Source organism: Melanotaenia boesemani, chromosome 12 (assembly GCF_017639745.1).
Source record: "Melanotaenia boesemani isolate fMelBoe1 chromosome 12, fMelBoe1.pri, whole genome shotgun sequence".
NCBI classification, from domain to species: Eukaryota; Metazoa; Chordata; class Actinopteri; order Atheriniformes; family Melanotaeniidae; genus Melanotaenia; species Melanotaenia boesemani.
The window spans coordinates 8,152,613-8,167,149 of NC_055693.1; the positions used below are offsets into that span (position 1 = coordinate 8,152,613).

The 14,537-nt window shown below is 38.4% G+C and overlaps 1 protein-coding gene across 1 annotated transcript in view; it reads left to right on the forward strand.

The window, feature by feature from the left end:
• The first annotated feature begins 472 nt into the window (after positions 1-472).
• The window catches only part of LOC121650033 (radixin), a 42,111-nt gene continuing 28,046 nt past the window's right edge, over positions 473-14,537 (forward strand). The window contains exons 1-2 of the mRNA XM_042001288.1: positions 473-695; positions 10,160-10,260. Coding sequence (XP_041857222.1) covers positions 10,249-10,260 — 12 coding nt within the window. The 5' untranslated portion in view covers positions 473-695; positions 10,160-10,248. The remainder of the gene's footprint in view (positions 696-10,159; positions 10,261-14,537) is intronic.

Here is a 14,537-nt window from a genome sequence, read left to right on the forward strand (position 1 = left end):
TTGGCTGGAGCTGATCTTTAATTATAAAGAAGGTCTCTCATGAGATAAAGGTTATGCTTTGATTGAAACAGTCCATTGGTAGAGGAGTTAATACTAGAGGTTTTCATGGTATCATAATTGGAGCCAAAAAGACTATTTTCTGCCAAGTTGCTTTGTGCAAATTAATGCGTTTTTGCAGGCTGTTGATTAAAACCAAAACAAATGAACAGCTTTCCTAGAAACTGATCATTTCACACAGTAAACTTATATTAAATGCTTCATTAAGATGCAGGGGTGAACTACCTAAAATAAAATGTGACCCAACACATTTACCAGAAGCCCTGGTCAGGTATGATAAACGGCTATGTTAAAGTTTGGAGCCACTCGTGTACACCCCTTAGGAGGCTGCTCTGCGGTTTCAGTCACGGGTTGAGGGAGGGGGGTGCATCTGCAGGACTCCGCTCACCACGCCTCAGTACGGCGAGTTCGTCAGCCATATTGACTACCTCTTCTTCGGTTGTGGGAGACTGGCGGAGGAGTCTCCTCCAGGGGAAGCTTGTAACACTACACACTCTGAGCGCGCTCCGCGTCCTGTAAACAGCGCTGAGGACGGGAAGGTGAAACGCTCTATTTTTACTTCGCTGTGGATATATAAAGTACTGCCAGCTGGAGGAGGTGACAGTTGGACGCATCTCCAGCGCAGCCAGGCGTTAGAGGTGAGTTTTATCGCCTTCATCTCTGCCCGCCTTCCTTTAAGCCGGTCAGATAAGCGGGGATTTCGTTTCCCTACTAGGGCAGAAAGCAGAAAATGTCCCTTTCTTTTTTACTCCGGACCGCAGACAACCGTTAGCGCCTGTAACTTATTTGATAGCGAATAGCTACCTATTAGTCATGCAGGTTAGGGGTGGCGTGGTCCGGCGACAGTTTTTGCTTTACATCCACCTCCGTTGCTAACCGGCTTTTTGCACGTTTCGGGACCGGAGGACGGGTAAGTGAAAGGCTAGTTATACTAGGTGGTGTCCGTTTACGCCGAGGTGCTGTGTGTCAGGCAAATGTTATGCAACTGAGTAGCCAAGGTAATTAGATGCTGGTGAATAGTCACAGTAGGAGTCCCAGATTCAGCTGAACATTACTGTCAGTAATGGCTTCAATGGTTTTCTAAACAAGCTTACAGGTGTCCACCTTTGCTCCTAAATTATTTTGGCATAAGGAGATGCGTCCTGTTTGTGTTTTCATGTTGGGGCAGAGTCGCTGTTTAATTTTTTCTGAAGCTCTGAGCGGAAACTATGTTTTTTGCGCTGTTTGCAACTTTTGCAGTGAGCGCTGCTGCTGGCGCCTCTTAAACTCTAAACAGTGTCGCAAACTCTACTAAAACACGATAAGCACGTCGTTACACGGGGATCTATATTAGCCGTTGCTGTTATGTATGACCTCGCCTCTTGTGGTGTAAAAAAAAATACAACGTAATTTTTTCCGCTATTTTGCGCGTGCCTTCAAACTATTTGCATACGCTGTTTTGGGATACAGCTATTTCGTGAATGAGTTTTGCATTTGTATGGGTTATTAATGCGCATTTACTCAGTAGGAGTTCGTTAAAGGTAGTTTTGTTACTCAATACCAATAAGAAACAAACAGATTCAGGTGATAGTTTAGCTTTTACACATTATTCGCGCGCCCACATATATGATAGCGGTCTGTCTGGCACAAACAGACGCTCCGTCAGCGTCAGGGACGTTATGAGCTTCTGATTGGCCGAGAGGAAGCAAGGGAAGAGTTTTATTGGTTAATATCCACGTCGCTCAAATTCTCCTGTTGCTTTCGACGCCGCCCGCTCCGGGACCAAATTACAACTCATTTGAGAAAGAGGCTATGTGCTTCATGACATAAGATACCTTTGACGGCGGGTTTTAGATTTCTCTCAGCTGTGCTATTTTTGTGTCATGTTGAATAGTCCTGCAGGTTTATACTAGAATAAAAAAAATATTGTACAAAGTATGACAAAGTATTTACTTCATACAATTTTGAAGCATATTCCATCAACAGAAATATATGCTGAAGCAAAAATCAAATAATCATTTTAGCTTCAGACTTAGCACTTGTAAATGTCTGAAGTTAGTTTTCACACATCAGTTACCGCTTTGATAGTCTGAAACGGGTTAAATATATATATGTTCATTAGTGAAAAGCCCTTTGAGTTGCTTGTGCATGCTTGAGAAAATGCCATATAAATAAAGTTGAGTGAGCCACTATCTTTCTCAGTAACCAGGCTTGTTAAAATTTGCACCCATATTTCTCTTTGATCAATTGCACTTTTGTTTTTTATGGTTTAAAATGAGCTCCTATAATTGTTTCAGATGTTGAAACTGGGGCTTATTTTGTTCTATCAGCTATGGATATGCGCTTAATCTTTGTTAAACTTGGTTTTTATACAGGATTTATCCTACTGCACAATAATAAAATTACATACATAATAATTGCTTTAGGCATAACACATTTTATGTTTTCCATTAAATTTAGCTTTAAGATTTTAAATTTGTAGGAGCCCTATAACTTAAAAAGCCTCATCAGTCATGTGCACTTATAGACACTATTTAGTTACCCTCGCTTCTCTTGCACCTTTAGCATAGAACTATCATGTTCTCTCATTCACTTTCTTTATCCGCAATATCTGTTTTTTCTTTTCTTTTTCTTCTTTCTTTTCTTTTTTCTTCCTGTACAGTGTTTACATGCTTCATTTTTGGACTGTGAAGTGTTCTGGTAAAATTTTCACAGTCTATAAAGAAAGCACAAAACGTTAAATGATTATCAAATCAAATTTATTTGTATAGCTTTATTTATTTATTTACAAAAAAGCAGCCAAAGTTGTCCAAAGTGCAGTAAAAAAAATGAAAACAAAAAAAAAACAAAACCCAAATAACAAACAGATACAGCAAAAGTAATAATAGTAATAATAATAAGTAAATTAATAAATAAAATAAAAGCTAGCAACAATGTTCTGTGTTGGGGGTTAAATGTTGTAGGCTATGTGTTGTGTTGCATTCATGGACTGCACCACTGTAGGAATTTGTTGTACGTAGGAATTATTGAGGACTTGTAAAATTTAGTACTTATTTATGTTTTTTTTCATAATTTCTGTAAAGCCCATTGTTTTGTCCACTTTGATGTTGTTTTTGGACTGCATGTGGTTTGCAGACCATCATTTGAAGACGGTTTGTAAAAGCTTTCAACATCTTTACACCCTTGTTGATCTCTGGCATGCTTCTCAGTTCTTCTGAAGCTTCAGTTTGGGTATAGTTGGTTCACTTCCACTTCTGTGGTTAAGATCAAGCCAGATGCTTCATATTTTCCTCCATGTCCATTCTGTCTTTGTGGGTTTCCTTTCAATGGTTTTCTTGTGATTTTCTTCAGCTTGTATGTTTACAATGAACGGAGGTAACAGAAAAAGATTTTAGGCTTAAATGGCAGCTTTTGCCCTCTGTTGTGGTTTCATGGGTTCCACCCTGGACAGACCATTTGTGCAGTTTGACAAACATTCAATTCTTTTCACTCTCTGAGGAATTAGCTGGCTCTTCAGTGGTACAAATAAAACCTGTAGCAAAGCAGTTGGTACAGCTTCCTGCTGTTACACCAGCTGTTACGTGTTGTGTGTGTGTGTGTGTGTGTATGTATGTCTGTCACCTCTGGCACTTACAGCAGGACCTTTTGTAGGCAGATGCATGTGTGTCGACACACAAATGTTGAAATGTTTTTTCGTTAGAGGACATGTTAACAAGGACAGCTTCTTTCTCATCTGTCTGCTAGACTTGAATGTATTATGTCTGTAAAGCTAAAGAGATCAAAATAAAACACATATAATTCCAAGCATCATCCCAGATGATGTTTGCAAACCAAAAAGCACCCTTTCAAGACTTTCTTTTCAACTTTTCTGAAAATGGATCAATAGATTTTATTTTTTTTATTCTCTCCTATTTACATACAAACGTTCCTAATGATAAAACAAAAATAAGTCTGTGTAGTTTTTTGCTAATTTTATTAATGATAAAAGATTGAAATATGGTTGAATTCACTGGACTCAATTAGAAAGTTAAATGTCTATAGGTAAGATTTCACAGCATGTGGGGAATTGATTATGGTAATTTAATTGATTTAAAAAATATTTATTAGCCACGGTCTTTATAGCCATTAAACATTTTTGCATTAGTTGGTTTTTTTTAAAGTAAAATGGGAACTATTTGGTCATAATTCCAGTTTCTGTGGAAGAATCCAGACGTTAATACTACCCTGTCAAACTTGGAAATGTTTGCACGTTTTAGAGGTATTCATCTTCAACACACCTGACTCAAATTAATGGCTCATTAACAGCCTTGCAAAGAACTTGACAAGCAGTTCAATTAATTTGCATCAGGTGTGCAGGAGTTGGAAAGATCTAAAACATGCAGGGCAGTGGTCCCTGAGAACCAGGATTAAGAAACACTGTTCTATTGGGATGTTTTCTGCAAAAGTAGCAGGGGTTAAAGTCAGGAAAATGTATGGAAAACTAAAAAGCATAAAGAGCCTTTGGTGCTGCTTCGGCCTATGGTGTGACCACGTCCCCCAGGGACCTCCCTGACACGGCAGTCTATCCTGGGACGAGCAGCATTACATGTTTATTGCATCTGTCATAGTAAACACAGCATTTCAGCTTGTGTAAAGGTCATTTTAGTCTCTTCATGAGGGTGAGTGAAATGAGGCAGTATAGGATTTATCTTCTGCATGCCATTTAGGCTTTAAAGTGAGTAACTCTTTTTGTCAGGGGACGGGACTATGGTGTTGACACAATCTGGATGTGGTCAGGATTTCAGTCATATTTTAACCACAGATGCACAGATTTGACAAGTCAATTAGGGTGAAACACAAGGGCTTTTTCTTGGTAGTGGGTAGGTGATGGGAGAATATTGACATTCTGAATTGTCAGTCTGACTCTCAGCAGATGCAAAAATATGTAAAATTAAATTTATTTTGTTGACTGAGTGATTTTCTGTTTATTGTACGTGTGCTTTTAATTTGACACTTTATTTCTTGTTCTGTCACAGCACCGTGTTTGTAACTTGACTTATAAAACCACCATTTAATTCAAATTATCAAACTTTCTGTTCATTTTAGCCTATAGTTTTAACCACTATAAGTTTGATGGTGATCAGATGAAATTTGTCTGCTTGCCATTTATAAATTAATAAAAAAAAAAGCAGGGTTTTCTTAAGAGCATTGTTGGCTTTAGTCAAAATGCTCAAATATAATTTGTTGTCTAGTAATATGTCATTCATTAGAAACAGAGAAAGCTCTGATCAGGACAGTCTGATTATTCCTGAGAACGGCATGACCTTGACCTAAAAGTGTTGTTTAAGGTGAGAGGAGAAAGAGCAGGAATGTGTTGAGCAGTGAGAAATCTCTGTAAAGTTTCTGTTAAATGCAACAGTGTTGACTTGGAGAAAATGAGATGAAAGAGGCCAGTGTGCACAGGGTATGGAGTTTCCTTCTGCATGAATGGTAACCTGGAAGCTAAATCTACTGGGAATGACCTGTGGTTTCACGGAATGAACAAACACACACACCCTGAAGGTTTGTACATCCAGGTTTATGAGATGGTGGTTTACCACACAGAGCAGACCTGTGCTCTCTTGAGAAACTTTCTTTATGCTTTTGCTTTACAGCTTGTAGCATCGGTCACACATAAGTGTGTGTTTTTGCAGGCAGGGAAGCCATGTGTCACTGAAAAGCCTGGAGCACTTCATTGTGTTGAATTTTGTAGATTGTAATCACGTCACCTTGTCAAAACAAAAACAAAACAAAAGGATCAATTCTGTCAAGTAGCAGAATTTGAAGAGTCTTGTCAGCCAACATGTATTAATGTCTATCGAAATACATCACATGGATGAATAAAGCCACAGACGCTCTTCTTCAGATACAGAAGACCTTTTTTTTTTTTTTAAATGTCAGTGCTCTGTTTTGAAAAGAAAACTGTGAAACGAACCAGTGAGTTATTTCAGCTTTCAGTGCCTTCCACTATCTCTTGGCTGCAGGTATACGGGTCAAGTCAAGCTTTGAATACTTATTTCTTTTTTTCTTCCATTCTCTCTCCTGTTCCTCACCCTCTTGCTGCCTCTCAGCACTGATAATGGGAAATGGTTGAAGGAGATACAGAGGTGAAGGAAAATTATGTGACCCAGCTGATAAACTCCCTACAGGCTGATTGAGTCTACCTGCCTTGTAATTGGTACTTTTAAACTGCAAACTTCCCATTGTCAAGACTTAAATGTGTAGTAGATGTTAATTTGCATAGAAAATGCACATTTTAGATCTTTGTTGCTTATATTTCCAATCTGGAGCATAACTGAACTGTTGGAAAATTATTTGCTATTGTGCTGATAATAACTGGCTTGATTTTATAGAACTCCTTAGAGACCTTTAATTCTGAATTAAGCATATAAAATTTTTAATGTATAGAAAGATACAGTAATTACATTGAACTTTTCTTTTGTTAGAATTACAAAGCTGAGACTTAGAGGGTCCAAGCTGTTTTATCTGGCACGCTTTATCTTCTTCTACAGAAGTACTGCCAGAATTAGTGCTGGTTGTGGTCTGTCTGAAAGGCCATTAAGTCATCAGACAATAGCCAAAAGGTTTCCAGATAGGTGGAGGGGCAAGTGGCAGTGCCTACATGAGGACATATTGGAGCTGAGCTTCAGCATTTTGACCACATGAATGGTAACGGATTGAGGGCGGCTGTTGATCTGGATCATTAAACATTCCTGTAGCATCATTTATTGTGTTTTCATTGTTTAAACCTGGTGCTGTTATAACTGACTCTGCATGTTAAGTGCATTCCCATATACACACCCAACTTTAGCTGAACACTAAGTTGAAAATGTTTTGGATTGAAGTAGCTCTGATCAACTTTGCTACTGCAGTATGTTAATGTTTATCCAGCATGTTCTCTGCACAGCATGGATGGATATGTGATAAACCTTTCAGGTGTCTTCAGTGATGGACATCGTATCATAATATTTTTTTAAACTTTGCTCTCTGTTGTAGAATTTGTATATGAGCTTATTTTTTACTGTTAGATATTTTATATATTTCCTGTTTAAATGATCGGTTGAGCTAGCCCTGTGACTTAAATCCGGAGCTCACGTTGACTGGATCTCGAGCCGGGGTATATCTCTTTAGGATTTGACACCAGAAGGGAACTATGATGTGATTATGGAAGGTTTGACTGAGCCACATATTGATTTGCAGGACATGCCCCTCAGTTATGTGGTACATCAAAGTGAATTTCTCAAAGATTAATGTGAAGGGAGAACTTAGGCTGAAGGGAGACATTTTTTTATAATATATTCACAATGCTCTCTGATGTGATTATAAAATTTGCAGTTGGCCATGTGAATATCAATGCATTCATATATGTAGGAATGAGTTTTCCCAGTCTGGAGCAGGATTATAATGGAAATTAAAATTTATTTCAGACAAATAAAGAAGAATTAAGGAATCTGTGACCTACTTTGATTTGAGCACATAGCAGACATTTGCACTCAGCAGATTTGCTGTTATCAGAGCTGATTAGTTGCTACAGAAAGTAAGGATTTCATTTGCATTTTTGGAAAATGTCATCATGGTTTTCTATTTTTTAAATAGTTGATTCTTATCAAAGTTAAGCTGGACGAATGCTTTTTGTCATAAAACGAGGGTGCCCAAGTCCGGTCTTCGAGATCTACCATCCTGCAACTTTTAGATGCTTCTGTTCTCCTACACACCTGAATCAAACGAATGACTTGTTATCCGGCCTCTGCAGAGCTGAATGACATGCGGATGAGGGAATTCAGCCATTTGATCCTGGTATGTTAGAGAAGGGCTGCATCTAAAAGTTGCAGGAGAGTAGATCTTGAGGACCGGGCTTGGGCGCCTGCTTTAATAGCAACACCACAATGCACAATGTCATCTATCCTCCAAATACAGTTTGCTCAAAATGATGTGAAATCAAAATATGGGAAAATATTGAATGAATATCTGAATCATGTTCAGTAATCAGCAGTTCTGACTAGTCTGTTGTAGTCATACATCTCCAAACAGTTTGGTTTCAGCTGTTTTTAGTCTGTTTCCATCCTCAAACTGAGCTCAAGCTTGGGACTGAGTCTGGTTTAATTCTATATGCTGACACTTGAGAGAGGTCTATTTTTGGATTTGCACATCAAGATCTGGCACCTATGGGACACCTGCCAACTACTTTCTGTATTTTACTTGCTAATCATTTTTAGGTAACAGGATGATCTAGATATAACCACTCCATCCAGATGCCCATTGCCAGTCAGGGGTCAAATAAAAAACTGTACAATGGGGGGAAATAGAGAAGAGGAAAGAAGTAGAAGTTGTTTCTTCATATCTTTTTCTTTTTCTCTGTGGCTTCTGTGTCTGTTAGTTTTCTTTGATCACTCAACTACTTGCCAATTTCTCTCACTGTCCTGTTTTTTACCTTCTGTTTCTCATTTGTTGTCAACACAACTCTGCATGCTAGTTTTTATAGTGATGTCTATTCTGGGCCACGTTGGCTTTCATCTGGAGAATTTAATGGGAGAATTTTCTCCCATAGCCAAAATAGAGGAGCTCAGTAGAAGCTGTACATTAGCACAAGCTGCAGCGTTTCATAAGTTAAGATTTAATTTGTACCTCTGGTCCTGACTGCAACATGACAGCCATTTCAGAGTCAGTTCCATTGGTTCATATAAAAACTGCTGTGTGAATTTCCCTTTTTAATTTTCACATTTTTTACAGTTCAAGGTTTGACTGGTGCTTTCTAAATAATGAAATCTTATGCCACTGTCTACTTTTACGTCATGATGACAACTGAGCGAAGAATTCCAACCATGAAGTGTTTACCTGAAGGGATTTAACTTATGGGAAAGATATAATTAGCTTGAGGCCATGCGCTACTAATGTGTCACCAACTTGACCAATGTCTGTGTTTTGTTTTCTTTTCAAGCCATAAGCCTTAGCCACCCCAATTAAGTGTCTGCCACTAATTATGACACAGTGTTCAATCACAATAGATTGCAGGATATCACTGTAACAGACCATCTTGTTCTTTTATATTTTTGGGTTTTTGGGTAGGATGCATTTCTCCCCAGGGTTTTCATAGACTAACTAGATTTTTACCCACTTTGGGGGAATTTAGTTTGTGGAGAACAGTAAAGCGGTGTAGTGCTGTTGAATGTCTTACCTAGTACCCTATCTCCATAGAGACATCCAGATGAACCCAGTAAGCTCTGTTGCATCATGATTCATCCCAAGATTAAAATTAGATTAAATTAAATCAAAATGATCCATGTTACATGTGAATTCTAGCCATAAAAGAACCATTATCTTCTGACCAGTTTTTTTTTTTTATCACTTCCCATCCCTAACTAGCACATGGCCACAAGGTAATTATCTTGTTCCAGTAATCGGTAATCCATGATTAGTATATTTTTCTATAGATGTCACCAGATGGGTTCCATATGTTTGACTGACACAAGGCAAATCTGTTACAAAAATGGGTCTAATCTCCATGTGCATTTTTTTCTTTCCAGTTGTGACACTGCTGTTTTTCTGCATCCAAATTTTAAAATTAGAAAAGTTTAACTACACACCCAACTTTTTGTGTAACTCCACCCACTGCCAAATTAGAAAAATGTCTGAAACAGTAACGGTTGGGGTGATCAAGGAGTGGAGAGTGGGCGGGTCGGGATACACAGGCAGAAATGATTGACAGACAGCAGCTCAGCTCACTGGCAAGATGCAAGTGAGCTGTGGGGTTTTTAAGATTTTCTCCTGACATAGATAACCTCTCTGTCACGAAAAACATAACCTGGTTTTACCCTGTAGAGGGCGTTATGAGCCATTTTTTTACCCAGAAATCCCGTTTTTTAAAATAAATAAAAAAAAAAAAACTAATTTTATCAACAGTATATGTGATTGTCATCACAATTGAGTAATTCTGTGTTGTTTACAGCTAAAAAAAACACACACACACATTTTTGGGTGCACTACCCCTTTAAAGAGATGCAGAAGAGCACATTGCAAGATAACCCAGGGACTGCATGCACCAGTTTTTTTGTTTGTTCTTAATTTTCTTTTTTCTTTCTGTTTTTGCTTTGTTGCTGTGCTTCAGGCGCTTGTGCCCCAGAGAGAGACAGGAAGACGGAGGACGACTTCTTTCTGTTTCATCAGCAACAAGGGACGGGCGGAGAGAGGAGAAAGATGCCCAAACCGGTCAGTACCTGGTGTTCTGAGATTAATGTGGAGATTATTGGTTTATTTACAGCATCAGCCTTGTGCACTGCTGCCATGTGAAGTTACTGCTTCCGTTGTAACACCACAAGGCTTTCCTACTTACCTGCTGCGTTCTAGTATTGATTTCAGAGCTGTTGCCCTCAAATTTACAGTTATTACAGTTTTTTTATGTTCTCTGCTTGGAAGAATATTTGCTGAAGAAGCTAATATACCAAGCTCTAGTCTTCGGAGAATTTTACAAGTATAAAATAAAAAATGAAATAACTTGAGAATTGTTGTAATTAAAGCTGAAATCCATGACTGAAATCATACACAGGAAGTCTTTTGGTTTCTACTTTTTTTTTCTGAAACCATGGATATAAGGAGAAAATTGGATACCAACAATCTTAGCTTGCTCAGCTGTTGCATTTTAGATTTCCACTGGCAAGCCAGCTAAATTCCTGTTGTCTTCCCACACATGTTGGTGGGAAGCCAATACGAGACATCTACACACTTTGCGGCTTCAGTTTGCATATTTAATGCAGTATCTCAAAGTTATTATCTCAAATGCCAAAAGAATGTCTTCAACTGCATCAGCTTAATATAATGTTTATGTCTAGTTAATTTTGTACATTGAAAATCATACAAGTAAGAATTCTTGGATGGGTGGATTTTTGGGGGATTTATTAATAAGAAAGCTAAGAAAAAAGAAGTGGGAATAGGTTTTTTGTTCTTTATCCCTAAAGTGCAGCATTAATCAGATCGATGCCATTCATACCTGCCCAAAGTCTGTCATCAGCTCAGGCAATGAGAAGTGTTATATGAGTGCAAAGAGTTTTGGGAAAGCATGCGCACACACAGAAGCACAACAGTCGACCACTTTGTGGAACTGTCCTCTCTGTTGAAAGGAACAAACACAAAGAGGGCTTTCTCTGCTCTATTTTTAGCCTGAATGACACTGGGGGCTTTCATGTTCCTCTGACAAACGCATCCAGGCTGGGATTGAACCGCAGCTTAAATAACAGGATTATGCTCCGGTGTTTGTGGTGACATTTTTACCTTTTTATGACACTAACTTAATCATGTTGTAACCCTCAAAACATAAGCATAACCTGAGGAATCTTCTCAAGTATGCAGTGGAAGCTGAAGCAGGATTAAATTTCAGTGTTTAACTTAAGGATTGTTTTTCTCTGATGAAAATTGCTCAATTGATTTCACAAGCTGTTTTGGTATTTGAAATGATTTCATTGTCTATAATGAACTAAATTAATGGCAGGGAAATTTAATTAAGTGTTTTTGGGTTTCTCTTCCGCAACTAAACTACATAGTGGTAGAGTGAGACATAACAGTCACAGTTGCAAGATTTTTCTTGATATTTGCTTCTTTAGATGGAAAAATTAACTCAAAACTCAGATTGAATTATAAGAAATGTGTGAAAACGAATTGTTCAAGATCAGGGAAAATGGCTGCAAGGATTTGGAGTTTTTGTTGCAGGGTGTTTAAAATCCTGCTGCATGTACATGTTGGCTGCTTGCTCAGTGATGCAAAGCCAGCCAGCGATTGAAACGAGTAAGTGGTCCATCAATCTCAGTAATGGGGAATTAGGCCAGGTCCAGCTCCTGGAAAGAGACTAGGGATGTGTGATTGGGGAAAAAAAGGTAGCTAGAGGAAGAGAGCTTGAAAGAATAGATGACTGAAAAGAAAAATATTAACTATTCAGAGGATTTAAGATGAAAGAGCTGGGGTTTTGGCCAGTGATAGGAAATATTGAGAATATAATTGTTATGTTTAGATCCAAAATGACTTTTCTTTGGTGGTAAATGAAGAATTAAGTGTTAAGTTGTTACTTTCCGTGTTTCTGAGAATCAATCAAAGAAGGTCCTAAATTGTGTGAAAAGGTCAATTATTAGAAAAGTTGTGAAGCTTTGTAGATGGACAGAAAATAAAGAAATCTAGAGTAAAAGAGACCGTTGCAACAAAGAACTAAAGCTCAGATTATCTAAACACCAAAGGAAAGTAAAACAAAAGGACACAAAGGGATAAAAGAGGATTTAGAGAGGACTGAGTGACAGGCACTTTGTTCGTATCCCGTCCCGAAAAATGACACCCAAGTCACCCTCGAGGGGAAGCCCCACTCCAGTTACATTAGACGTTAAGCCATGGATAGTAAGTTCATCGGCCCTTTCACTGCTTCATCTTCAACTGTTTTCACTATTTCACATTGGATGAAAAGCTAAAGCCGAATGGCCCCTGCAGGCACACTTTAAATCATTTAACACAAACTAGTGTTGCTCCATTAGTTTGTAGCTAATAAAGAGCAACAAAAGAGGATAATGCATCAACAGTTTTGCAGCCTAGAAGACCTGTAAAGACCTTCGATGTTATTGAGCTACAAAGATATGGTCTGCTGGCCTCCTAAAGGGCAAGATGAGCTACAAGGATCTTAGCCTGAGGCAGCCCATTAAAAGTGAATTTGCTTTGGTTCTTAACCTTCCCCAAAGCAGTGCTTTAATGGTGTTTTTGTGTGTACATGTACACCTCTAACACACTATGGATCACCCCTGTTGCACAGGGGGGGTTACACAGACAGGTTTCTGTGGAAGTAGGTTAACCAGAGAGGGGGGTGTAACTCCATCTACAGAAAAATCTTTGATCAGATCTTAAATATCAAGAAATAAATGATCTTGCAGTTAAGTTTGATGATGTAAATGACAAAAATATTAGGAGCTTTAATTAAGTAGTTTTAATTTTTTATAAATGATTTATAGCCTGCTTTTCTAATGCTGTGTATGTGTGTAACAAGGATCTTTGAGAGCGTCAGATAAATGGAGCTGCCTGCAAACACTTTTTTCTAAATTGAGATAAAATTCTGCAGCTTATCTTTTCATTGTTTAAATGTAGAAAAAGTAGTTTCTTGCAGTTTTAATGATTGTCAAGAAATTACAGGGAAAAGATGCACAACAGCCTTGAATCTGTTGATTGATTTTTTTGGGGCTGAAAAGCACTAAATCATTATTCTCTAGTCTAGATCTGTTGTAGAAAATGAAGTAGCAGCTGTCTGTTTTTTCCATGGTTCAGTGCAGGACAATATCAGGGTCAGAGTAAAAATTTTGAACACTGAATAAAAAAACTGAGGGCTTTTGAAAGTTTGAGAAAAAAGGAGACACAAACAGGGACAGCTTTAAAGATGTTCAAACACAAAGACGGTAAAAAAACTAACAAACAAAAACAAACATGTAGTCCTCATCTGTGAACACACACCCTGGAGGGTTAAAGGTTGTTGAAAGCTGTATCGATGTTCTGTGCTGTGTGGGTGCTTGATGTGTTTAAAAAGTTTCATAGAGTATATTTTTCTATCAGTTTCTGTATGTTTTGTCATAAATGAATTAGAGTATTTTCATTTTAACCTCTCTGGTTGAGGGAAGATTATTTTGGGTTTGGTTGTGTTTTTGTTGAGCGTGGTATGTGAATGACTGTGCATCAGGCCTTTTAATGCAGTGTGAGATGAGGTGGGACATCGTGCATTATTGATTTATTGTTGCGTTATGCACATGTTGCCCCTCCTGGCAACGGTGTCCCTGAGGGCCAGGGGCTTGGAGAGGGGAAGGGAGGGGGGGCAGCAAGCCTTGCTGGAGGTTTTAAATATTTCAGAGGCCCATTTTCATTTACATAATGGGAATTATCCAAATCACTAAATCTAATTAGAGGGAGGGTGTGAAGTTCACTGCTCCGCTGCCTCCTCTCATCAGTTTTACTGGAGTGTTTTAAAACATCCATATTGCTGAAGTATGTGATAAAACATTAATACAAATTTGTAAACCTGGGTTTTTCTAAACAGTTATGTGAAGAACTTTGCAATAGTTCCAGTTTAAGGAAGGAAAATATCAGACACTTTTTAGAGACTCCAGTTGTGAGACAGGCTCATCAGTGAGCATCACTACTGGACATTATGTTGAATTATTCTTAAATCTGCCTGTGACTGAATTTATAGTTCAGGTACTATGGACCAACACTGTCTGAGCTGGCCCTGGCTGCATAAAGATAATCAGGAGGAAAAAAAAAAAGCAAGAAATAGAATAGACTGGCCAAAATACAACACCCCATCACCAGCTAGCATCTGCGCAGGATGCAGCTTTTTAATAACTTTAGAAAATTGATCAGCCTTTAGCTTCTGTTGCATGGAACAGGGTTGCACAAATATGAAGTGATCAGGTGAATTTACCTGAATGGGATTTTCATAAACTATTGGACACCCTGAAACCACAGGTCTGGGTGCT